The sequence below is a fragment of the Cheilinus undulatus genome, linkage group 8 (genome assembly GCF_018320785.1).
Source record: "Cheilinus undulatus linkage group 8, ASM1832078v1, whole genome shotgun sequence".
Classification (NCBI taxonomy): Eukaryota; Metazoa; Chordata; class Actinopteri; order Labriformes; family Labridae; genus Cheilinus; species Cheilinus undulatus.
In genome coordinates, this window is record NC_054872.1 from 2,125,960 (window position 1) to 2,153,146 (window position 27,187).

The 27,187-nt window shown below is 41.5% G+C and overlaps 1 protein-coding gene across 3 annotated transcripts in view; it reads left to right on the forward strand.

Moving 5' to 3' along the window:
• Positions 1-27,187, forward strand: part of ascc3 (activating signal cointegrator 1 complex subunit 3) — a 251,624-nt gene that overhangs the window by 154,383 nt on the left and 70,054 nt on the right. For all 3 annotated transcript variants that reach the window (XM_041793322.1, XM_041793323.1, XM_041793324.1), the window contains exons 15-24: positions 4,500-4,691; positions 4,896-5,120; positions 7,233-7,352; positions 8,032-8,196; positions 17,211-17,297; positions 17,425-17,601; positions 19,916-20,141; positions 23,013-23,167; positions 26,720-26,818; positions 26,901-27,069. In XM_041793322.1, coding sequence (XP_041649256.1) covers positions 4,500-4,691; positions 4,896-5,120; positions 7,233-7,352; positions 8,032-8,196; positions 17,211-17,297; positions 17,425-17,601; positions 19,916-20,141; positions 23,013-23,167; positions 26,720-26,818; positions 26,901-27,069 — 1,615 coding nt within the window. The remainder of the gene's footprint in view (positions 1-4,499; positions 4,692-4,895; positions 5,121-7,232; positions 7,353-8,031; positions 8,197-17,210; positions 17,298-17,424; positions 17,602-19,915; positions 20,142-23,012; positions 23,168-26,719; positions 26,819-26,900; positions 27,070-27,187) is intronic.

A 27,187-nucleotide genomic window follows, 5' to 3' on the forward strand; every position in this document is an offset into this window, starting at 1 on the left:
GCCATGGTGCAGCAGACATCAGTGCTAACTCACCTTAGATTAGATGCTGGGAGCACAGCTGTAACACACTGTGACACCTCAAAGCAAAGCCTCAGCCTCAGCATTTCAATTAGCCTGCCCGGCTCACATGGAGCTCTGCAGCACATCACGACTCCCAGGACACCCACCACGGCTCGGATTGGCCTGGTTTTCCCCCCTACATGTTTCTAGAGTCCATAGGAGGACTGTTCTGTTGCATCATTTTTATGGACTGTCATCTGAATAAGATCAGTGCATGATGCATTAACCTGTTTAAAATGAGCACCATGATGACAGCACACTGTAGCATCAATACTCAAGAGGGCTTTGACAAGAATTCTGAGAAATATGCAAAAGAAAGAATCAACATTTGTTAACTTTTTAATGCTTGTGCGCTCCAAAAGAGTGAGGTTGTGTGCCAGGATGTTGTAAGAGGAATCAGAATTTTTTACTTCGACCAGGGTCATGGTCTGCACAGACAGGCTCTTTGTAAATGCAACAGCCAAGAGCTCCAGATGAGGGGCAGGAAGTGATTTCTTTAGAGAGAAGAGCTTCCTAAAACTTATGTGATGTTTACAGCTGTGCCATCCAGTCAAACTGTGGTAAAAAGAAACGATCAAAAGCTAGTTTCGAGTCCCCAAAGTTGTGACACATTCAGACACAACAGTTTCTAAAACTCCCAGAGAACAGGTCGGCAGACACGGATTAAAAACCTGTCTGAAGTCTGGAGGGGTGGAGTCAGACAGCACTCACCAATGGTCTGTTTCCACCCTGGCATCTGGTCTGCTTCAGTACAGTTGACACTGTAAACCCTGATCTTTCCTGTGTTTCAACAGCAGATGTCCATCTAGTCTCACTACAACTAGAAATCTTTCTCTGTTAGAGTTCTGGATCATTAGACTCAGCTCAGTACTAAGAGCTTTTTGGTTCTAAAACCGCCCTTCATTTGGTACCGGTTTGGTCTAAATAACTACTAATATAGAGCAAAGGAAACTGGCTCTTAAACAGGAGCCAGCTACTGTCATTCATACAAAATACAAAACACCTTCCCTAAAGTTTTATTTACTTAATAGTGTATCAGCCTTCCCGTTCAAATCTATGAAAGAAACAAGGGAGAAAAGCTGTTAAAGAGGCTCACCTAGCCTCTCTCCTAGACCCCTCTAGTCTCTGGTCTCAGTCCTAGACACCTCTACACATTGGTCTCAGTTCTTGACTCCTCTGGACTCTGGTCTCAGTCCTAGACTCCTCTAGTCTCTGGTCTCAGTCCTAGACACCTCTACACAATGGTCTCAGTTCTTGACTCCTCTGGACTCTGGTCTCAGTCCTAGACTCCTCTAGACTCTGGTCTAAGTACTGGACTCCTCCAGACTCTTGACTAAGTCCTAGACTCCTCTAGACTCTGGTCTCAGTCCTAGACTCCTCCAGACTCTGGTCTCAGTACTGGACTGCTCCAGACTCTTGTCTCAGTCCTGGACACCTCTAGACTCTGGTGTCAGTCCTGGACTCTTCCAGACTCTGGTCTCAGTCCTGGACTCCTGTAGACTCTGGGCTAAGTACTGGACTCCTCCAGATTCTTGTCTCAGTCCTAGACTCCTGTAGACTCTGGTGTCAGTCCTGGACTCCTCCAGACTCTTGTCTCAGTCCTAGACTCCTCTTGACTCTGGTCTCAGTCCTGGACTCCTCCAGACTCTGGTCTAAGTCCTGGACTCTTTCAGACTTTGGTCTCAGTCCTGGACTCTTCTAGACTCTGGTCTCAGTCCTACACCCCTCCAGACTCTGGTCTCAGTCCTAGACTCCTGTAGACTCTGGTCTAAGTACTGGACTTCTTCAGACTCTGATCTCAGTCCTACACTTGTCCAGACTCTGGTCTCAATGCTAGACTCCTGTAGACTCAAGTCTCAGTTCTTCATCCGTCTTGACCTGTAGTCCTAGGTCTGCAGGACTAAGTAGTCAGGGATCTGGATCCTCTCCAGGTAGATCAGGTAACCTGTGGTAAAGTCTCTGTGTTGTAGAGTGAAGGGATCATAGCTGATGGATGTAGAAATGGTTTAATGATAACTGCAGCGTGCAGCGCCACATAGAGCTTTAGCGGACTATCTCTCCTCTGTTCACACTGATTCCTAACCGCTCTTCTTCACTTCCTTTCCCTCATTAAAAGTTTTGACAATAAAAGTGATTATATCCAGTTATTAATAATCCCTTTAATCATTGTACAGCCCGCATAGGCTGTCTAGTTCTCTAACTACACAGCAGAACACCTTGACTCATTAACATCACAGTCAGCCTGGAGGACAGAGGATGCTCCATACAGAGCCTAACCAGCTATCACTACTATCCATTCAGGTGCTTTATATTTGATTCTAGCAGCAGGAGAAATTTGGACGCTGCAGGAGCCAAAGATCAACCAGAACTTTCTGAAAGGGAGACCAAGGATTAGCTAACCGAATACCTGAGGTCTCTCAGACGTATTTTTCTACAGTCTATGGTTGACACACAGTGTCCATTGAGAGATTAGCAGCTCAAGCACACACACACACCCACACACACACAGAGAGTGAGATAGTGTGACTGACAGTAGGATGGTGTAGGCTGTGACCGGGCTGAGCTGGAGGGGAGTCCTCATCACACCACTTTATCTCTCTCTGCAGCCATCCAAATAGAGGTCAGCGCCCAGCAAAGAGAAAGCCTATTACTGCCAGCAGCTGTCAGACACACGCACATGTATGCACATGCACACGCACATGAATGCACATGTGTGTGTATGGACTGGTTGGATCATGTCCATACTTGTGCATTTGTATGCAAATCAGGATGCAGGTTGAGGACTAAGACTTAAAATAACCTCCTGGTAGACCCTCTTAGGAGGTCATCAGGGTATGGAGGAAGCCATGAGTTAGCTCCAAACCTCCGTAGGTATATGCAAAAATCCATGTGATAAATTCCCCTCGTATATAAAATTCCAATTCCATAAAAGTTGGCACACTGTGTAAATGTAAATAAAACAGAAGTGATTGGCAAATCTCATAAACCCATATTTAAATCACAATAGAACAGACACAGCATATCAGGTGTTGAAACTGAGACATTTACCATTTCAGGGAAGCTATGAGCTCATTTTGAATTGATGGCATCTCAAAAAAGTAGGGATGGTGCCACAAAGGCTGGAAAAGTAAGTGGTACAAATGCAAAAAGCTGGAGGCGCATCTTCAAGCTAATTAGGTTAAAGGTCACATATTATGCAAAATACACTTTTCAGTCTTTTCACAAACATGTGCCCATGGCCTGTCCACAATCACCCCAAGAATCGAACCCCCCCCCCCCACACCTTTTTAGAAAATGTGTGCTGAAATGAGCTGTTCTCAGATTTTCCCCTCATGATGTCATATGGGGAGTTAGCCCCACCCCAAAGCTTGGTTGGCACTCCCCACGTGGAAGAATGTTGTGCCCTCCTCTCCTGATCCTCCTCTCAGCTGAAGATCAGGAGACCCACATACATTTAAATTCAATTCAAATTCAAACGGCTCATTAACATTTAAAGGCACAGAAACAGCTTGTTCTGAGCAGGGCTGAAACAGAGGGGTGTTTAGACATGCAAAAATCCAATACTGGAGTGTTTTTCAGCCACAAACGTCACAGGCATGTTTTGAGGACCTCTGAGACCCATATAAACTTGCCCTAAAGGGCTGAAATATGTGACCTTTAATTATAAGTAAGATGACTGGGTATAAAATGAGCATTTTAGACAGGCAGAGTCTCTCAGAGGTTAAGATGGGCAGAATTTCATCAATCTATGACAAACTGAGTCTGAAATTTTGGAACAATTTCAGTAAAATGTTTCTCAAGGTAAAATAACTCAGACTTTGAATACTCCACCATCTACAGTCAATAATATCTGTACTTTTTACCTTTAAAGGCATTTAGAAAGCCTATTTTAATAGTTAACAATTATAATAAAGGCTTTTTAAAACATTTCCTCCTCATTTTTTACATTTTTCATTCTTGGATTGCCTGGTTTTCTGTTTTTAAATATGTCAGCATTTGGATAGTTTCTTAGTAATAAAGGAAGACAGTGAGAGAGTGGGGGATGATATGCAGGAAAGGAGCCACAGATTGAACCTGAACCCATGTACACTGGTTATGACGTGTGCAACATTACTGCTAGGCCGTTTGTGATCTGACAACTCAAACTGCAAACACAATTCTTTTGCTTCTCTTCTATAAGAAGTCAAATCAGAAGAACCACAGAGTTCTGGTGTTCCTGTTCTGAAGTAAGTACTCATCTGAGATGTTCTGCTGCATGTCGCTGATATTCAGGGAAACTGAGTATTATCTCACAGCTTTTTTTTCTCTGCAGCCCAACATGATCCTGAGCTTTTTTCCCCACCTTGAACTCTCAGGGATCAGCGCTGATTTCTTTCCCTCTCATCCTGAACTTCTTTATTTCTCTTTTATAAACTCACCTCTCTCACCTCCTCTCTCAGGTCCAGCGCTCCAGGAACAAGCAGATGAAGGAGATGTTCCCAGAAGGCTTTGGGATCCATCATGCCGGCATGCTGCGGTCTGACCGCAGTCTGATGGAGAGCATGTTCTCCAAAGGTCACCTCAAGGTGCTCGTCTGCACCGCCACGCTGGCCTGGGGAGTCAACCTGCCAGCCCACGCCGTCATCATCAAGGTTCTGATATTTTACTGTACTCAGTCTATACTTAGCCTCACATTCCTGCTCTCTTTGTCTTTGTTTATGACTGAATACATGCAGCCTCCGTCCTCTGGTTGTTGTGTGTGTTGGTGGTTAAACATTTTTAACCAGTAATTTGGTTATTCTGTTTCTGCCTGGTCCTTTCCCTGAAGTCACTCCAGTTTCTCATGTCTCACACAGGGAACTCAAATCTACGATGCAAAGCGTGGTTCTCTGGTGGATCTGGGCATCCTGGATGTCATGCAGATTTTTGGACGTGCAGGTCGACCTCAGTTTGATAAATATGGAGAGGGAACCATCATCACCACCCACGACAAGCTGAGCCACTACCTGACCTTACTGACCCAGCAGAACCCCATCGAGAGCCAGTTCCTGAGCAGTTTGGCCGACAACCTTAACGCCGAGGTGACTCCTAACTATTCTAAACTTACAGCAGCGTTTACTTTATCTTTCCACTCTTCAAAAATGAATCAGTAATGTGGGGGTTCTGTGTGAAACTTCCAGTTTGCCACTGAGGAAAGGGACATAATTTTGCAGATCTAGACAAATTCAAAAGCATATTACAATACGTTGTTTGATATCACTGGGCTCTTTTTAGATCATAATGGGCTGGAAACTGCTTTAATTGAAGACCTTTCACATCATGAATAAGTTCTCTTTTTATAAAATCATGCCAATCAAACATCAACAGGAACATTTTAGTGCAGAAATATAAAAAATATGCAGAAATTATAAATAATGAATGTTATGAATCAAATAAATGGGAGTCAGAAGTATTGATTATGAGGTACAGGGCCATGAAAAAGTATTTGCCCTCCTTCTGTTTCCTGAGTTTTTTGCACATTTATTACACTTAAATGTTTCATGTCATCAATCCAATTTTTATATTTCACAATGACAATCTGAGTGAATATAAAATGCGGCATCTGAATGATTATTTAATTTTTAAAGGGGGAAAAATCCAAAACCTATCTTGCCCTATGTGAAAACGTAATTCCCGCCTTGTTAAATCATGAGTTAACTGTGATTAATCACAGTTCTTGGAAAGCTGAGTTCAGTTTCACTGGCTACTCCCAGACCTGATTACCACCAGATTAGTTAAATGAAGAAATCCCTTAAAAAGAAGCTGTCAGACAAAGTGAAGTAGGCTACAAGATCTCAGAAAGAAACGCATCACGCCACCATCCAAAGAAACTCAAGAACAAATGAGAAACAAAGTGATTGAAATCTATCAGTCTGGAAAAGGTTACAAAGACATTTCCAAGGCTTTGGGACTCCAGAAAACCACTGTCAGAGCCATTATCCACAAATGGAGAAAACTGGGAACAGTGGTGAACCTTCCCAGGAGTGGTCGGCCAACCAAAATGACTCCAAGAAGAGAACCCAGAACCACATCCAAAGACCTGCAGGCCTCACTGGCCTCAGTTAAGGTCAGAGTTCATGACTCAACCATCAGAAAGACACTGGGCAACAATGGCATCATGGGAGAGTTCCAAGGCCAAAACCACTGCTGACTAAAAAGAACACAAATGCTCGTCTATCATTTGACTAAAAACATCCTGATAATCCCCAAGACTTTAGGAGAAATATTCTGTGGACTGACCAGACAGAAGTAGAACTTTCTGGAAGGTGTGTGTCCCGTTACATCTGCTGTAAAAATAACACAGCATTTGATAAAAAGAACATCATGCCAACAGTCAAACATGGTGGTGGCAGTGTGATGGTCTGGGGCTGCTTCGCTGCTTCAGGACCTGGACCACTTGCTGTAGCTGATGGAAACATCATCCTGAGGGCCAACGTCCGACCATCAGTTCATGACCTCAAGATCAAGCACTCTTGGGTTATGCAGCAGGACAACAACCCATACCAGCAAGTCCACCTCTGAATGGCTCAAATAAACAAAATTAAGATTTTGGAGTGGACAAGTCAAAGTCTGGACTTAAATCTGACTGAGATGCTGTGGTGTGACCTTAAATGAGCAGTTCATGCTGGAAGACCCTCCAATATGGCTGAGTTCAAACAATTCTATGAAGAAGAATGGGACAACATTCCCTCACAGCGATGAGAAAGACTCATCACTAATTATCACAAACGCTTGATTTCAGTTATTGCTGCCAAGGGTGGAACAACCAGTTATGAGGTTCAGGGGGGAATTACTTTTTCACACAGGGACAGATAGGTTTGGACCCCCCCCCCCCCCCAAACATTAAATAATCTTTCAGAAACTGCATTTTGTATTTACTGAGGTTGTCTATGTGAAATACAAGTCATCTTTTGTATTTTGATATTAATGATCATATGGTTATTCATCAGAAACACATTATCTTAAGCCTGCATCAGACTGTCTTTAGTGTTTGTTTTACCTCTGCTGGAGTTGAGCAGATCTTGATATATCATCACAGTCTAAAACATGGCTTGCCTTAATAACAAATGTTGTCTTTCCCCTAGGTGTCCACTAGATGGCGTCAGAGAACTGCGCTGTATCTGACTGTGTTTCTCTCCTCTGTGTTGGTTCAGGTGGCTCTGGGGACGGTGACTAACGTGGAGGAGGCGGTGAAGTGGCTCAGTTATACGTACCTCTACGTCCGTATGAGGGCAAACCCGCTGGCATACGGCATCAACCACAAAGCCTATCAGGTCAGTGACCCTGAAGATGACTTAGTCTGACTGAGATCACTGCAGAGTAAAAGGATGTGGACGCCTCCTTATTGAGAGGGAGACTCTGAAATAACTCTGTTAGATCAGAATTGTTCAATGAGCAGCTAAATAGACCTGAAGTCTTCATGAAATTAAACTTTAAAAAGCTGAGTCATGGTACATAGGGCTGGGCAGCTGTAGGCCTCTTCCTCACTCAGTGTGGCCTGCAAGTCAAGTTCATACGTCAGCCAATCATAAATGCCAATAAAACCCTGACAAATCTGTTGTCAGGTATTTTCTGGACTTACCACTACAACACCAGTAAACGGTGCATTTGAAGTGGAATACTCTTTCATAAAAACTCAGTTCATGTATTAAAAATGTTACTTTTGCCGGATTTAATTAGTATTGAATTGTACTGTACTGTTTGATTTACAGGAAAATAGCCCCTTTAACATCAAAAGTACACTAATATTGTTAGTCTCTTAATTTTCTCTTGGTAACAGAGGGAGTGAGTTTAAGAACCCGGGTAGGCCTTTCCTCCATATTATGGAGGTGTAAATTATTTTCTTAAGAGAAAACATACAGTCAGATTTATACAGTCATTTATATGGCTCCATTAATACACGAACACTTCTTTACATCTTCTTTATACCTTTTTTTTTTTTTTTTTTTCCAGATGGATCCATCCTTGGAGCTGTACAGGAAGGAGCTGGTGGTTGAGGCCGGCCGGAAGCTCGATAAGGCTCGAATGATCCGCTTTGAGGAAAGAACTGGATACTTCGCCTCCACCGACCTCGGAAGAACCGCCAGCCACTTCTACATCAGATACAACACCATCGAGGTACCCTCAATTCTACTTTAGTTGTAACACCATCGAGGTTCCCTCACCTCTGTTTTAGATACAACATCATCCAGGTTACATCACCTCTGTTTGAGAAATAACACCATCTAGGTTCCCTCACTTTTATATTAGATACAACACCATTGAGGTTCCCTCACCTCTGTTTTAGATACAACACCATCAAGGTACCCTCAATTCTACTTTAGTTGTAACACCATCGAGGTTCCCTCACCTCTGTTTTAAATACAAGATCATCGAGGTTGCATCACCTCTGTTTTAGTTATAACACCATCTAGGTTCCCTCACTTTTATATTAGATACAACACCATTGAGGTTCCCTCAATTCTACTTTAGTTATAACTCCATCGAATTTCCCTCAATTCTGCTTTAGTTATAACACCATCGAGGTTCCCTCAATTATACTTTAGTTATAACACCATCAAGGTTCCCTCTATTCTACTTTAGTTATAACACCATCAACGTTCCCTCAATTCTGCTTTAGTTATAACACCATCAAGGTTCCCTCAATTCTGCTTTAGTTATAACTCCATCGAATTTCCCTCAATTCTGCTTTAGTTATAACACCATCGAGGTTCCCTCACCTTTTTTTTAGATATAACACCATCGAGGTTCCCTCACCTTTTTTTTAGATATAACACCATCGAGGTTCCCTCAATTCTACTTTAGTTATAACACCATCGAGGTTCCCTCAGTTCTGCTTTAGTTATAACACCATCGAGGTTCCCTCAATTCTACTTTTAGTTATAACACCATCGAGGTTCCCTCACCTCTGCTTAAGTTATAACGCCATCGAGGTTCCCTCAATTCTACTTTAGTTATAAAATCATCGAGGTTCCCTCAATTCTGCTTTAGTTATAAAACCATCGAGGTTCCCTCAATTCTACTTTAGTTATAAAACCATCGAGGTTCCCTCAATTCTGCTTTAGTTATAAAACCACCGAGGTTCCCTCAATTCTGCTTTAGTTATAAAACCATCAAGATTCCCTCAATTCTGCTTTAATTATAACACCATCGAGGTTCCCTCAGTTCTGCTTTAGTTATAACACCATCGAGGTTCCCTCAATTCTACTTTAGTTATAACACCATCGAGGTTCCCTCAATTCTGCTTTAGTTATAACACCATCGAGGTTCCCTCAATTCTACTTTAGTTATAAAACCATCGAGGTTCCCTCAATTCTACTTTAGTTATAACACCATCGAGGTTCCCTCACCTCTGCTTAAGTTATAACGCCATCGAGGTTCCCTCAATTCTACTTTAGTTATAAAACCATCGAGGTTCCCTCAATTCTGCTTTAGTTATAACACCATCGAGGTTCCCTCAATTCTGCTTTAGTTATAAAACCATCGAGGTTCCCTCAATTCTGCTTTAGTTATAACACCATCGAGGTTCCCTCAATTCTACTTTAGTTATAAAACCATCGAGGTTCCCTCAATTCTACTTTAGTTATAACACCATCAAGATTACCTCAATTCTGCTTTAGTTATAACACCATCAAGGTTCCCTCAATTCTGCTTTAGTTATAACACCATCGAGGTTCCCTCACCTCTGCTTTAGTTATAACACCATCAAGATTACCTCAATTCTGCTTTAGTTATAACACCATCAAGGTTCCCTCAATTCTGCTTTAGTTATAACACCATCGAGGTTCCCTCAATTCTGCTTTAGTTATAACACCATCGAGGTTCCCTCACCTCTGCTTAAGTTATAACGCCATCGAGGTTCCCTCAATTCTACTTTAGTTATAAAATCATCGAGGTTCCCTCAATTCTGCTTTAGTTATAAAACCATCGAGGTTCCCTCAATTCTACTTTAGTTATAAAACCATCGAGGTTCCCTCAATTCTGCTTTAGTTATAAAACCATCAAGATTCCCTCAATTCTGCTTTAATTATAACACCATCGAGGTTCCCTCAGTTCTGCTTTAGTTATAACACCATCGAGGTTCCCTCAATTCTACTTTAGTTATAACACCATCGAGGTTCCCTCACCTCTGCTTAAGTTATAACGCCATCGAGGTTCCCTCAATTCTACTTTAGTTATAAAACCATCGAGGTTCCCTCAATTCTGCTTTAGTTATAACACCATCGAGGTTCCCTCAATTCTGCTTTAGTTATAACACCATCGAGGTTCCCTCAATTCTGCTTTAGTTATAACACCATCGAGGTTCCCTCAATTCTGCTTTAGTTATAACACCATCGAGGTTCCCTCAATTCTACTTTAGTTATAACACCATCGAGGTTCCCTCAATTCTGCTTTAGTTATAACACCATCGAGGTTCCCTCAATTCTGCTTTAGTTATAACACCATCGAGGTTCCCTCAATTCTACTTTAGTTATAACACCATCGAGGTTCCCTCAATTCTACTTTAGTTATAACACCATCGAGGTTCCCTCAATTCTACTTTAGTTATAACACCATCGAGGTTCCCTCAATTCTACTTTAGTTATAACACCATCGAGGTTCCCTCAATTCTACTTTAGTTATAAAACCATCGAGGTTCCCTCAATTCTACTTTAGTTATAACACCATCGAGGTTCCCTCAATTCTGCTTTAGTTATAACACCATCGAAGTTCCCTCACCTCTGCTTTAGTTATAACACCATCAAGATTACCTCAATTCTGCTTTAGTTATAACACCATCGAGGTTCCCTCAATTCTACTTTAGTTATAAAACCATCGAGGTTCCCTCAATTCTACTTTAGTTATAACACCATCGAGGTTCCCTCAATTCTACTTTAGTTATAACACCATCGAGGTTCCCTCAATTCTACTTTAGTTATAAAACCATCTAGGTTCCTAAATTCTACTTTAGTTATAAAACCATCGAGGTTCCCTCAATTCTACTTTAGTTATAAAACCATCGAGGTTCCCTCAATTCTACTTTAGTTATAACACCATCGAGGTTCCCTCAATTCTGCTTTAGTTATAACACCATCAAGGTTCCCTCAATTCTGCTTTAGTTATAACACCATCAAGGTTCCCTCAATTCTGCTTTAGTTATAACACCATCAAGGTTCCCTCAATTCTGCTTTAGTTATAACACCATCAAGGTTCCCTCAATTCTGCTTTAGTTATAACACCATCAAGGTTCCCTCAATTCTGCTTTAGTTATAACACCATCAACGTTCCCTCAATTCTGCTTTAGTTATAACACCATCAACGTTCCCTCAATTCTGTTTTAGATATGACACCATCGAGGTTCCCTCAATTCTGCTTTAGTTATAACACCATCAACGTTCCCTCAATTCTGCTTTAGTTATAACACCATCAACGTTCCCTCAATTCTGCTTTAGTTATAACACCATCAAGGTTCCCTCAATTCTGCTTTAGTTATAACAACCATCGAGGTTCCTCAATTCTGCTTTAGTTATAACACCATCGAGGTTCCTCAATTCTGCTTTAGTTATAACACCATCGAGGTTCCTCAATTCTACTTTAGTTATATAACACCATCGAGGTTCCCTCAATTCTGCTTTAGTTATAACACCATCGAGGTTCCCTCAATTCTACTTTAGTTATAACACCATCGAGGTTCCCTCAATTCTGCTTTAGTTATAACACCATCGAGGTTCCCTCAATTCTACTTTAGTTATAAAACCATCGAGGTTCCCTCAATTCTGCTTTAGTTATAACACCATCGAGGTTCCCTCAATTCTGCTTTAGTTATAACACCATCGAGGTTCCCTCAATTCTACTTTAGTTATAAAACCATCGAGGTTCCCTCAATTCTACTTTAGTTATAACACCATCGAGGTTCCCTCACCTCTGCTTTAGTTATAACACCATCAAGATTACCTCAATTCTGCTTTAGTTATAACACCATCAAGGTTCCCTCAATTCTGTTTTAGTTATCACACTATCAAGGTTCCCTCACCTCTGCTTTAGTTATAACACCATCGAGGTTCCCTCACCTCTGCTTTAGTTATAACACCATCGAGGTTCCCTCAATTCTGCTTTAGTTATAACACCATCAAGATTACCTCAATTCTGTTTTAGTTATAACACCATCAAGGTTCCCTCAATTCTGCTTTAGTTATAACACCATCAAGGTTCCCTCAATTCTGCTTTAGTTATCACACCATCAAGGTTCCCTCAATTCTGCTTTAGTTATAACACCATCAAGGTTCCCTCAATTCTGCTTTAGTTATCACACCATCAAGGTTCCCTCAATTTTGCTTTAGTTATAACACCATCAAAGTTCCCTCAATTCTGCTTTAGTTATAACACAATCGAGGTTCCCTCACCTTTGTTTTAGATATGACACCTTGAGGTTCCCTCAATTCTGCTTTAGTTATAACACCATCAACGTTCCCTCAATTCTGCTTTAGTTATAACACCATCGAGGTTCCCTCAATTCTGCTTTAGTTATAACACCATCGAGGTTCCCTCAATTCTACTTTAGTTATAAAACCATCGAGGTTCCCTCAATTCTGCTTTAGTTATAACACCATCGAGGTTCCCTCAATTCTACTTTAGTTATAACACCATCAAGGTTCCCTCAATTCTGCTTTAGTTATAACACCATCGAGGTTCCCTCAATTCTGCTTTAGTTATAACACCATCGAGGTTCCCTCAATTCTACTTTAGTTATAACACCATCGAGGTTCCCTCACCTCTGCTTTAGTTATAACACCATCAACGTTCCCTCAATTCTGCTTTAGTTATAACACCATCAAGGTTCCCTCAATTCTGTTTTAGTTATCACACTATCAAGGTTCCCTCACCTCTGCTTTAGTTATAACACCATCAAGATTACCTCAATTCTGCTTTAGTTATAACACCATCAAGGTTCCCTCAATTCTGCTTTAGTTATAACACCATCAAGGTTCCCTCAATTCTGTTTTAGTTATCACACTATCAAGGTTCCCTCACCTCTGCTTTAGTTATAACACCATCGAGGTTCCCTCAATTCTGCTTTAGTTATAACACCATCAAGATTACCTCAATTCTGCTTTAGTTATAACACCATCAAGGTTCCCTCAATTCTGCTTTAGTTATAACACCATCAAGGTTCCCTCAATTCTGCTTTAGTTATAACACCATCAAGGTTCCCTCAATTCTGCTTTAGTTATCACACCATCAAGGTTCCCTCAATTCTGCTTTAGTTATCACACCATCAAGGTTCCCTCAATTCTGCTTTAGTTATAACACCATCAAAGTTCCCTCAATTCTGCTTTAGTTATAACACAATCGAGGTTCCCTCACCTTTGTTTTAGATATGACACCATCGAGGTTCCCTCAATTCTGCTTTAGTTATAACACCATCAACGTTCCCTCAATTCTGCTTTAGTTATAACACCATCGAGGTTCCCTCACCTCTGCTTAAGTTATAACGCCATCGAGGTTCCCTCAATTCTACTTTAGTTATAAAACCATCGAGGTTCCCTCAATTCTGCTTTAGTTATAACACCATCGAGGTTCCCTCAATTCTGCTTTAGTTATAACACCATCGAGGTTCCCTCAATTCTGCTTTAGTTATAAAACCATCGAGGTTCCCTCAATTCTGCTTTAGTTATAACACCATCGAGGTTCCCTCAATTCTACTTTAGTTATAACACCATCGAGGTTCCCTCAATTCTGCTTTAGTTATAACACCATCGAGGTTCCCTCAATTCTACTTTAGTTATAAAACCATCGAGGTTCCCTCAATTCTACTTTAGTTATAACACCATCGAGGTTCCCTCAATTCTGCTTTAGTTATAACACCATCGAGGTTCCCTCAATTCTACTTTAGTTATAAAACCATCGAGGTTCCCTCAATTCTACTTTAGTTATAACACCATCGAGGTTCCCTCACCTCTGCTTTAGTTATAACACCATCAAGATTACCTCAATTCTGCTTTAGTTATAACACCATCAAGGTTCCCTCAATTCTGTTTTAGTTATCACACTATCAAGGTTCCCTCACCTCTGCTTTAGTTATAACACCATCGAATTTCCCTCAATTCTGCTTTAGTTATAACACCATCGAGGTTCCCTCACCTTTTTTTTAGATATAACACCATCGAGGTTCCCTCAATTCTACTTTAGTTATAACACCATCGAGGTTCCCTCAGTTCTGCTTTAGTTATAACACCATCGAGGTTCCCTCAATTCTGCTTTAGTTATAACACCATCAAGATTACCTCAATTCTGTTTTAGTTATAACACCATCAAGGTTCCCTCACCTTTTTTTTAGATATAACACCATCGAGGTTCCCTCACCTCTGCTTTAGTTATAACACCATCGAGGTTCCCTCAATTCTGCTTTAGTTATAACACCATCAAGGTTCCCTCAATTCTGCTTTAGTTATCACACCATCAAGGTTCCCTCAATTTTGCTTTAGTTATAACACCATCAAAGTTCCCTCAATTCTGCTTTATTTATAACACCATCAACGTTCCCTCAATTCTGCTTTAGTTATAACACCATCGAGGTTCCCTCAATTCTACTTTAGTTATAACACCATCGAGGTTCCCTCAATTCTACTTTAGTTATAAAACCATCGAGGTTCCCTCAATTCTGCTTTAGTTATAACACCATCGAGGTTCCCTCAATTCTACTTTAGTTATAACACCATCGAGGTTCCCTCAATTCTGCTTTAGTTATAACACCATCGAGGTTCCCTCAATTCTACTTTAGTTATAAAACCATCGAGGTTCCCTCAATTCTACTTTAGTTATAACACCATCGAGGTTCCCTCACCTCTGCTTTAGTTATAACACCATCAACGTTCCCTCAATTCTGCTTTAGTTATAATTCTGCTTTAGTTATAACACCATCAACGTTCCCTCAATTCTGCTTTAGTTATAACACCATCAAGGTTCCCTCAATTCTGCTTTAGTTATAACACCATCAAGGTTCCCTCAATTCTGCTTTAGTTATAACACCATCAAGGTTCCCTCAATTCTGCTTTAGTTATCACACTATCAAGGTTCCCTCAATTCTGTTTTAGTTATAACACCATCAAGGTTCCCTCAATTCTGCTTTAGTTATAACAACATCAAAGTTCCCTCAATTCTGCTTTAGTTATAACACAATCGAGGTTCCCTCACCTTTGTTTTAGATATGACACCATCGAGGTTCCCTCAATTCTGCTTTAGTTATAACACCCTCAAGGTTCCCTCAATTCTGCTTTAGTTATAAAACCATCGAGGTTCCCTCACTATTGGCAGAGAAGATTTGGCAAACTTTTCATGGTTGCAACCCACATTCTCAGCTCTGCTGCTCATCCCACAAATGCATGCTCCTTTTAAATGTGGCATCATTTAAAAGGGTAATAAACAGGCTTTCCAACGGTATAAGATTTATTGCCAAGAAGCATTGTTACAAGAAAGAAATAATCTACCAAACACAAATTTCCTTACTTTTTACTTGCTAAGTTTACAGGTGCATCTAAAACAAGATTATCTCATGAAAAGAAAAACAAAACAAAAAAAAAAATAAAAAATAAAAAACATTTTGAATGCGTTTGGTACTCTTGGTCTGAGCTCGTTTTTCATGAATTCCTGCATCTCTGGAGCCGATCAGTCTGTGGTCCTGCTGGGGGGTTATGAAGCCCAGGACTCTGATAGCAGCCTTCAGCTGGTCTGGATTATTGGGTCTGGTGTCTCTTCTTCCTCAGATCCTCTATGGGGTTCAGATCAGACCAGCTGGCTGGCCAATCAGACACAGTAGCACCATGGTCAGTAAACCAGTGTGTGGTAGTTCTGGTTTCACTGTGGGCAGGGGGAAAGGAAATCAGGATGTCCATAAAGCTTCTCAGCAGATGGAAGCATGAAGGGCTCTAAAATCTGGTAGATGACAGTGTGGACTCTGGACTTGATAAAGACCAGTGGACCAACAGCAGATGACATGGACCCCAAATTATCACTGGCTGTGGACACTGGACACTGGACTTCAAGACCTGAAGCATTCTGGATTTCCCTAACCTTGCAAAGCAGATGGATATGCCTGTTTCCTTGTTTTTCACTGACGAATTAATCTTGTTAAACTCCCGTCTGAACCGTTTGGGCCCGGTTAGCCAGTGACCGGACCAATCAGTGACGAGGGGCAGTACTTTCAGGCACGGCAATGTCGTGACGTAAACAAGCAGCAGCAAGAGCTGGTGCAGTTATGGAGGAAGAGATTAACGTGGATGCTGCTAAAGCACCAGTTTTATCAGAACTTGATGACATGTCTTCATGAAAAGAAGAACAAAGATCAGCAATGAGTTGTTTTCTTTTCAAAAACGACAAAAGTTGAGTACTAACATGTCTATAGTCGCCATGTTTCACGTTAATCCTTGGAAGCAGCGCAAGCGCTGCTCGAAAGCTGCTACGTCACGTGTTTTGTTGCTTTGTTTGGCCCGTGGAGATGTGACAGACAGAACATTCATCCAATCACACTCTGAGTTTTTTTCAAATCCTCTGCCTTTTTTCAAACGTTTTCTATTGAAGCTTTCCCAGATGGATGTGTGAAACAAATCCATCTGGCGTATCAGGTTAGGATCTCCCTGATCCTCCTCCAGACTCTGGGACCTGGATTTAAAAATTAAATGCTAAATGCAGTTTCACTGAAAACAGGACAGTCCAGGTTGTCTTCTTATGTAGGCCAGGTGAGAAGCTTATAACATTGTTGAGGAGTGGACCCGGGTTGGCTGCACACCAGGAACACGACTCTTGTAGTCCACTTCTTGGACGCTGCTGTGTGGTGGTTCTTGACCTACTGACTCCAGCCTCAGTTCAGCCCTCGTGAAGCTCCCCTAAGTTCTTGAATCTGCTCTGCTACAGCCTCTGAGAGATGGTCTTCTAAACAACAGTCCAGTCAGCAGTCTTCCTCATGATTGTGGTGTGTGAACTGAACCAGAGGGAAAGAATGAAGGCTCAGGAAACCTTTGTGAATTAAACTTTTTCCATTATATTCTAATATGGTTTGAATTTTTATATAGCTCTTTTTAAACCTGTTGTGTTTTTGGAAAAAGTGAAATATCTAAATCAGAACTGCATTTCTGTTTTTTCTGGTATCTGCACAGACTTTCAATGAGAACTTCAACTCTCAGAGAACAGAAGCCGACATCTTCAGCATCGTGTCCAAAGCCGAGGAGTTCGAACAGCTGAAGGTGAGGGGCCAACACAGCCTTTAAAGTCATTAACATTTATTTAAGTCTGCTGCCAGCCATAAAGGGACACTGATATTTATGTGGCCTAGCCTCTGTGAGATGTTCCAGTACAAGTGTCTGTGTGCAGGTTCGAGAGGAGGAGCTGGAGGAGCTGGACCAGATGCTCTCTAACTTCTGCGAGCTGCCAGCTGCAGGCGGCGTGGAGAACAGCTACGGGAAGATCAACATTTTACTCCAGACGTACATCAGCAGAGGGGAGGTGGACAACTTCTCACTCATCTCAGACCTGTCCTACGTGGCCCAGGTGAGCGCCATACTAATAAACAGGAGTTTGACCCCAGTTCCAAAACAGTTGGGTCGCTGTGTAAAATAAAAACAGAAGACCATGATTGTTAAATCTCTTAACCCTGTAGAACCCACCGTAGCGCAGGCGCTACGATAAGCATATCCATTTTTGATTGTGGATAGATTTGAAACTGGATAAGATAGATTGATCATTCTTTTTGCATGTAAAACCTGGGGAGTTACACTAACATTTCACACATTCACCATGTTTCAGAGCAGTGATGGAATACACTGAAGAACTTTGTCTGCACACATACTCGCCCTCACTCTCATTTCAGCCCTACTTTTTTACAAAAACACTCAGACACACAACCCACACACAACAGACATCCATCACACACACCTCTGACACACTTCCACATATATATAGGTGTGGATTCACAAAACCCTGGTTGGGCCAAACAGTTTTACAGCTGGCACGAAGCTTTGGAACTAATTACAGGGTTGGATGAAGAGTCCAACTACTCATATGGCTCCATTGTTTTTGTACAGGTTACACAATTGACTATATCTCAAAAAGCAAGTTATGTACAGACTCCCAATAAATTTCCTGTGGTTCCAAAGGATATTGTGCAACTTTTTTACATTGACAAATTTGAGGGATACAGCTGTGCAATTTCTGTATTTTGAAATATATGTGAAAAAAACAAAAACCATTTTCATTTTTTTAGGTTTATTGCTCTTTTAAGCAATTTATTGTAGTAGTTAAGACATAAGTCAATACATATTATTAAAACTTGGGATATAAGGGTTATATTGATATTAAGCAAACAAAAATACTCCCCAAAATGGCACTACAGTATGTAAAAATGTAAGACTATGTCCTGGTGGACTCTCATAATGGTGGGTTTTAAAGGGTTAAACCCATATTTGATTGACAATAGAACACAAACAACACATCAGACATGTTTTACATTCATGAAAAATATTAGCTCATTTTGAATTTGATGACAGCAACATATCTCAAAAAAAGTAAGGACAGGGCCGTGTTTATTGTGCAGCATTCTGTCTTCTTTTAACCAGTGTTACTTTTGGCAGCTATTTTGATTTTAGTCTTAGTTTTAGTCTTTAAATGAAATAGATTTTAGTTTTAGTCTAGCTTTAGTCCATAAAAAGTCCTCACATTTTAGTCTTTACTTTTAGTCCAAGCATTTATTTTCTTGCCTAAATCTGATACCAGATCATGGTAGTGTGCTCTCTGCACCCTGCCAAACCTGGGGTCCCTGCTTTCTACAGCTGAGAGGCAGAATAGATACAGACACATTGTTTTTTGATAGATTTACCCACAGCGGAGAAATATCACAGATTCTGAATGTCTGACGAAAACTACATTACATTTTAGTCTATTTTTAGTAATCTTGATGAAAACTAAACTTAGTTTTTGTCATCACAGATCTAGTTTTTTAGTCTTAGTCTAGTTTTTGTCATGGAAAAAAAAGCTGTCGACGAATATTTTTAGTCATAGTTTTAGTCGACTAAATTACGCTCCTTTTAACAACAGTCTGTAAACATCTGGGAAGTGAGCTGATGCAGCATGCAGCTGATTTTCATAAGTACCACTTACTTTTCCAGCCTTGTGTTGCCCCTTCTTTATGTTTTTGAGACGTTTTGCTGCCATCAAATTAAAAATAAGCAATTATTTTGCCTGAAAAAAGTAAAACGTCCCAGTTTAACATCTGAAAAGTTGTTTCTGTTCTATTGTGAACTGTGTGACTTGTCTGTTTTTATTTAGATTTTACATAGCGCCCCATCTTTTTTGAAACTGAGCTTCTAAAAAAAGAGTCTGTTTAAGAATGCCTTAGAAGAGGATCCCTTTTTTATCAATGCATTTCCCTCAGACGCCATTGTTCCTGGATCCAGACCCTCCTCTTGGTCTCTGCCAGCGTTCTAACACAGCGCAGGCAGACTTCTCTGATCCCATCCTCAGCAGACATTCAGCTCACATTAACACCTGACCAAATCAATCGCAGCCCGACCAGACTTGAGCAGTCTATCAGCGAGCTACACGGCCACCTGACCTTTCCTCCAGAACTAACATGGCGATCCATCAGCGCACAGCTGTGTCCAACCTGGACGTCTGAACCCGAGTAGACCTCCTCCTGATCACACATGATTAATCACCAGCACGCAGCGTGATGAACCGCCCAGCTGCTGCAGGAGGCCTCTGCTCCAGCACATGCTGCACTTGTTTCATTCGCACTCTAAAGTCTGGAAAAAGAGAAATTAATCCGTCTAAAGACGCAGCAGTAATCGTGTGCTTTTCACTTCCACAGAACGCGGCTCGGATCGTCAGGGCTCTGTTTGAGATCGCTCTGAGGAAGCGATGGCCGACCATGACGTACCGCCTGCTCACGCTCTGTAAGGTGATCGACAAGCGGCTGTGGGGCTTCTCCCACCCTCTCCGCCAGTTCCCCAGTCTGAGCCACATTGTGTTGAACCGTCTGGAGGAGAAGAAGCTGACCGTGGACAAACTCAAGGAGATGAGGAAGGATGAGATCGGTAAAACATGGTTGTGTGATTTTATGGTAGCAGCTCGTACCTCTCTGACCGCCACTCTCAGTCTGAAACGCCGTTCATCTCAGAAAGGAGATGCCGTTATTTTGCCAGTACGACTTATTTCCAGTTTTAAATTCAAAGTCTGGCAGTAACAAACATGCAATGACCACACCATAAACTTTACAGACTAAGGCACGTTTCATAAATAAAACAGGAAAAGATCAGCGGTCGAGTCCAGGAGTAAATTCTGCATGGATCCATTTTAGGAGTAGTTGCAAGAACGCTAGCTCGCTTTAGCTTTTGCAGCATGAGCTTAAACAAATGTAGCTACTGCCAACATAGCTACATGAAAATATAGCTATGTAGCATTCATAGCTGCTTTGTGTGCTTAGCTTTAGCTGCATTTGCTTAGCTACATCAGTTACATTAACTATGTTTCTATGTTATCTATGTAGCTCCTTAATCTACGTAGCTTACACAGCTAGCATTGTTATGTAAGCCAGTAGTTTTCAACATTGGGGTCGCGAGATACTGAGAGAGGGTCTCCAGTTGCCCTAAAAAAACTAAGAATACTTTTTTAATTACACTGTTGCCACTTAACACCAATTTTGTTAAATTTTTACCCCTTTTCATCATTTTTCCCACCAATTTTAACACATTTTTGCCATTTAACACCTATTTTGGTCAGTTTTAAACCCTTTCCAACACTCTTTTCTGCCTGTTTTTGCCACTTCTGAACCAATTCTTGCAACATAAGCTTAATGTTGCCTCTGTTGACCCATTATTGCTACTTATAACCACTTTTTACACCCAACTGTTCCCATTTAACCCCATTTCATCATTGGATATGCCCTTTTTTGATAGTTTAACCAATTTCTGCCAGTATCTGCCTATTTTTTTTTCTCAGTTAACCCTTGTTTGCCAATTTAAAGCAGTTTCATACACATTTTATCTCCTTTTCACCACCCTTTCCACCATTTTTTTGCCATTATCAACCCATTGTAGCAAATTTTAAGTCATTTTAATTATTTTTTTAACAAAAGAGATTTACATTTCTTAAAGGGCTATTTACTACACAGATGATTAAAAAAAGATTGTTTTTTTTTCAGGTTAAATATGAAATATCGATATCACATCTTCATTTTTCAGTGGAGCATCTCCATGGTTCCCTAGTTTGGCTGGGTGCCAGAAACCTCTCCCATTTATCCTTCTTTATGAGCGGCCTTGTCTGCACATGACTTTTCCAAATAGTGCATGGCTGTGTTCAACCACACAGGTACAGTGGGGGTCCCCGGTTTCTGGCACCTTTTTTGGGGGGGTCATGGGCTGAAAAGGTTGAGAACCACTGATGTAAGCTACGCTGGCGACATCAGAACAGGCTCTTTCCTGTATCCGGCTGTGTACTTGGCCTTATTAAACATTTGGAGTCAGGTTCTGCTCTGAGATGTCCGGTGTCTCAGGTGAACAGTCGTGAGAGTGGCTGTCAGAAATGAACTGCAGGCAGACTGTCTTAGGCTCCGCCCCTAACGTGCCCAGGATGAGTAGAATCCAGTAGAAACCTGCTGCTCAGCATGCCAACCTCTGCAGCTTACTTCCTGTTTTAACTGAGGGCTGTGTTCATTAACACATCCCTCTGTGGGTGCCAGGTTAGCTCTGTGGGTAGAGAACGTACGGAGCCCCAGACATGACATGGTGAAAAAAATTTTTAATTATGGCTGTGATATAGCTATAACATGCACACAAAATACTCATTTGTGGCCACGAAGTAGGTATAATGTGAGCACAAAATACTAATTAATTATATTGATATAATATTGATATCATTCCTGGACAGCTATCCCGGCATCCAAGTCATACCTCCGCTGGGAAAGCAACCTGGCTCTCAATGATTTGTTTAAATGCCTCTTGGTAATAATGGTTCCTTGCAAAGCCAGGCTTTTCAGAATGTGTTTGTAGCTCATTCCCAGCCTAAAATAAAATTCAATCGTACTATCCCTGTGTATTATGTAACCCCTCTACTGCCTCTACCTTAGACCTCAGAGAAGGTGCACTTGCTTACCCAGCTGTCCAGAATGATATTAATATTATTAATTAGTGTTTCATGCCCACATAATACCTACTTTGTGGCCACAAATTGGTATTTTGTGGCCATAAATTAGTATTTTGTGCACACATTACAGCTATATTGTAGCCACAATTAATTTTTTTTTTTTTTTTTTTTTTTTTGACCATGTCATGTCTGGGGCTCCGTAAGAACGCACCCAGATACAGAGGCTGTCCATCTTGGTTGTAGGATTTATCTCCTCTCTCTCCCCATATTTCCTGTCTCTCTTCAGCTGTCCTATCTAAATAAAGGTTAAATTCACTAAACAGTAGTTTTCGCTTTATTTTCTCTTAATGAGGGAAGAACCTTCTTAAAAAGGCCGTCTGTAGATGGTGAACCTGAACCGGAGTTTGCAGCTTTTTTCCCTCATTATAAGAAATTCATCAGTGATATCAGACATCGTTTGCTTTGGCTGTCTGGAGAGTTTTTTTATTCCACAGAGTCCTGCTAAAAAGAAGTGAAGTGGAGGTGAGCAGAGCTGAACAGCTTTGGTTCTGCTTATCATCTGGGTTGAGAGCAAAACTGAGCTTAATCCCATCTGAAAAAGTTAAAGCAGATATTTTTCTACTCGTTTTAGGTGGTAGTTTTTATTCTTTATTTCTAGATTAGATGTTAGTAAAGATGAATGTGTTAATAAGACACTAGAGACTGTGTTTCTGTACTGACATAAAAAGCGCTGTTATGATGGTCATTGTGTTAAAGTAAGCCAGCCAGGCTGATGCTTAACTGTTGAATTAAACTCGTATTGATTAGAGATGTTTTGTTCTCAGGTCACATGCTCCACCATGTCAACGTTGGCTTATCGGTCAAACAGTGTGTCCACCAGATCCCTGCAGTCACCATGGAAGCCAGCATCCAGCCAATCACACGCACCGTGCTGCGTGTGCGCCTCATCATCACGCCTGACTTTCGCTGGAACGACCAGGTAAACTTAACCCTGCAAAGATGATTGATTGGCCAGACTGCATGTCTGTCATCAGGCAGATTCATCCTCAAAGCTCTGGAGTGATTGGTCAGGTCTGAAACCAGATCACTGGAGGGGAAGGAGACGGGACTTAGTTGATTTGGCAAGCCTAAGTTACTCAGCATCAGATCAGTATCATGTTGAGCATTTTCCCAAATAAAACACAGAGAACAATCATTTATGATCTATAAATCTAATGGTAGCATCAAGCTTGTGTGCTGATCTGATGCAGAAAAAGCTTTAAATGTTTTCCAAAAATGGTTTTAAGTGACTGCAATGCAGTGTGATACTCTGGTCTCCAACAGCTTTAGTTCTTTAGTTCCCGCCACAGTAATATTGTTCATTCAAAGGCAAAACACTGATGTGTGATAATGTTGTACTTTAATAGAGGAGCACATACCAGTGAAAAAAATTCAACTGTCACTTCTAATTTATCAGAGATTTATGGTCATGATTTCCTGAATTCCTCCCGTGCCGACCACACAGAGACCCCCACAAACCCATCACAACTTCCTCCCCACACAAACACTGCAGTCACGCTTTCCCCGAGTATAAAGAGGATCAGCTCCTCCTGCTCCTCACAGCCATGGAGACTCCATCTGTCCCGAGGATCCAGATCTCCTCCAGACCTCGCCAGCATGTCCCGCCTCCCAGCAGAGGGGATCATGGGAAAGCTTAGTCCAAAGTTTGTAAAGGAATCTGAGAGGAACAGGAAGCTGACTGTTGCTGGGCTGAATATTAAGATGAATGTTTATGTCCGATTAGAGATGCATGCTCCAATCATGGGAGAGCGGTAACGGAAGACTGCGTGGCTTAGCTCTGATCCGGTCGCAGAGCTGGGACACATGTAGCGACACATGAGCCGACTCACTGACGACACCCAGGAAACGGACCACACTCATGCGGTCTGATCTGTATGCTGTTCTAACACTGGGAGGATTGTTTGCTCCAACATTGGCACTGACTTTTATGGTTGATATTGAGTATTAAATTTACAGGGAGCCTTTTGTCCAAACAAAGGAGATTATTTAATGGTGAGATTAATCTTTATAAATCTAACTGTAGCATCAGTAACTGGTAACTGGTTTTAGGGGAATTCTGGGGAGGAAAAATTAACACCTATACCCCACTGGAATGTCAGATTATATCCAGCCATGCAGAGATGGGAGAAAGCTGTGGTGCTTTCAGGCTGTAGTCATCCAAAAGAACTCTTGGTCAGTTGACGTTACACCCACACAGCGACCATTCATTGATCGTTCAAAGAGAAAGAGACAATGGCTAATATCTGCAGGATAGATAACCCAATCAGAGGCCGTGCCGTTCCTGCACCCTCCTGGAGTCTAAACCAACCTTAATATGAACATGAGCTTCAGCTCCATACTTGATTGTTTTAACCTCAGTATTTTTCTGATGTAAAATTTGACTCAGAGCCAATCAGCTTGCACCTGTTGATATGCGTTTGATGTCTGAGCCAATCAGATGTAAAAGCTCACTGACTGAACCATTTTACAAACTGGCTGGAGAGTGTGAGCTCTTCAAATACTCCCCCCAGGTTTTCTAAGAAATTGCTCTATTTTAGCAGATATTTTGATGTTCTAAAGGTGGATCGATATTCATTGTGGGAATACATTTTTTTTTTTTTTTTAATTAGGCATACGTTAACTCCCAAAGGTTTTTGTGCAAAATTTCATACAAAAATCACACTTAAATGTTTTGGAATATCAAACCAATTTTGATATCTCACAAAGACAACCCAAGTAAATAGAAAATGCAGTTTCTGAATGATTAAGTTTTTAAGTGGGGGGTAAAAAACAAACCTATTTGGCCCTGTGTGAAAAAGTAATTGCCCCCCTTGTTAAATCATGAGTTAATCACAGTTCTTTGAAAGTTGAGTTCAGTTTCACTGGCCACGCCCAGGCCTAATTACCTTCAGATTAGTTGAATGAAAATTCGCTTAAATAGAAGCTGTCAGACAAAGTGAAGTAGGCTACAAGATCTCAGAAAGAAACACATCATGTCACCATCCAGAGAAATTCAAGAACACATGAGAAACAAAGTGATTGAAATCCATCAGTCTGAAAAAGGTTACAAAGACATTTCCCAGGGTTTGGGACTCCAGAGAACCACGGTCAGAGCCATTATCCACAAATGGAGAAAACTGGGAACAGTGGTGAACCTTCCCAGGAGTGGTCGGCCAACCAAAATGACTCCAAGAAAAGAACCCAGAACCACATCCAAAGACCTGCAGGCCTCACTGGCCTCAGTTAAGGTCAGAGTTCATGACTCAACCATCAGAAAGACACTGGGCAACAATGGCATCATGGGAGAGTTCCAAGGCCAAAACCACTGCTGACAAAAAAGAACAGAAATGCTCATCTCACATTTGCCAAGAAACATCCTGATGATCCCCAAGATTTAGGAGAAATATTCTGTGGACTGAGCAGACAACAGTAGAACTTTCTGGAAGGTGTGTGTCCCATTACATCTGCAGTAAAAATAACACAGCATTTGATAAAAAGAACATCATGCCAACAATTAAACATGGTGGTGGCAGTGTGATGGTCTGGGGCTGCTTTGCTGCTTCAGGAGCTGGACCATTTGCTGTAGCTGATGGAAACATGAATTCTGCTGTCTACCAGAAAATCCTGAGGGCCAATGTCTGACCATCAGTTCATGACCTCAAGATCAAGCACTCTTGGGTTATGCAGCAGGACAGCGACCCGAAACAAACCAGCAAGTCCACCTCTGAATGGCTCAGAATAAACAAAATTAAGGTTTTGGAGTGGCCAAGTCAAAGTCTGGACTTAAATCCAACTGAGATGCTGTGGTGTGACCTTAAATGAGCAGTTCATGCTGGAAAACCCTCCAGTATGGTTGAGTTGAAACAATTCTGTGAAGAAGAGTGGGACAACATTCCTCCACAGCAATGAGAAAGACTCATCACCAGTTATCACAAACGCTTGATTTCAGTTATTGTTGCCAAGGATAGAACAACCAGTTATTAGTTCAGGGGGGAATTACTTTTTCACACAGGGCCAGATAGGTTTGGACCCCCCCCCCCAAAATAAAGTCATCATTTAGAAACTGCATTTTATATTAACTTGGGTTGTCTTTGTGAGATATTAAAATTGGTTTGATGATCCAAAACATTTAAATGTGATAAATATGCAAAGAAATCTGGAATCAGACGGGGGCAAATACTTTTTCACAGCACTGTAAAATGCAGTTTTTGATAAAAGCTTCTGAGCTATGTACCTGCAGACGCTGCTCCCATCTCTGATCCTCTGGCCTCTTATCTTCTGATCTGTTGGCTTCTCTTCTGAAGACATATTTAGACAGGGACAGTGTTTCATGTGGACGCAGGTATTTTAAAAAACAGTGTGTGGAGAAGAATACCTGCCTTCATGTGGACTTGGCCCAGGTCTAACAGGAATCTATGTTGACTTCTTCTTGTTCTCCCTAGACAATGAGAGCTATCTGTTAAAGAAAGTCTGGTCTCTGTTTCTGGTCCAGGTCCACGGGTCGGTGGGTGAGCCGTGGTGGTTGTGGGTGGAGGATCCCGTCAATGATCACATCTATCACTCTGAGTACTTCCTCCTGCAGAAGAAACAGGTGGGTGCTGATGTCAGACCTCCTCTGACACCATGAAGGTTTCCGTGTTCTTTACCTGTATCTTCATGACTGTGTCCTCCAGGTGGTCACAGGAGAGCCTCAGAACGTGGTCTTCACCATCCCCATTTTTGAGCCGCTGCCGTCTCAGTACTACATCAAGGCAGTGTCCGACCGCTGGCTGGGGGCCGAGGCCGTCTGCATCATTAACTTCCAGAACCTCATCCTGCCTGAGAGACACCCCCCACACACAGGTGAGAGCGCTCTGATACACACCTGCCAGGGTGGCACGGGTGTGGGTTCATTTAAAGTACTTTAGATATGTGACAGACCTACCTACAGATGGAGGACTGTCTGACTCTGAGGAACATT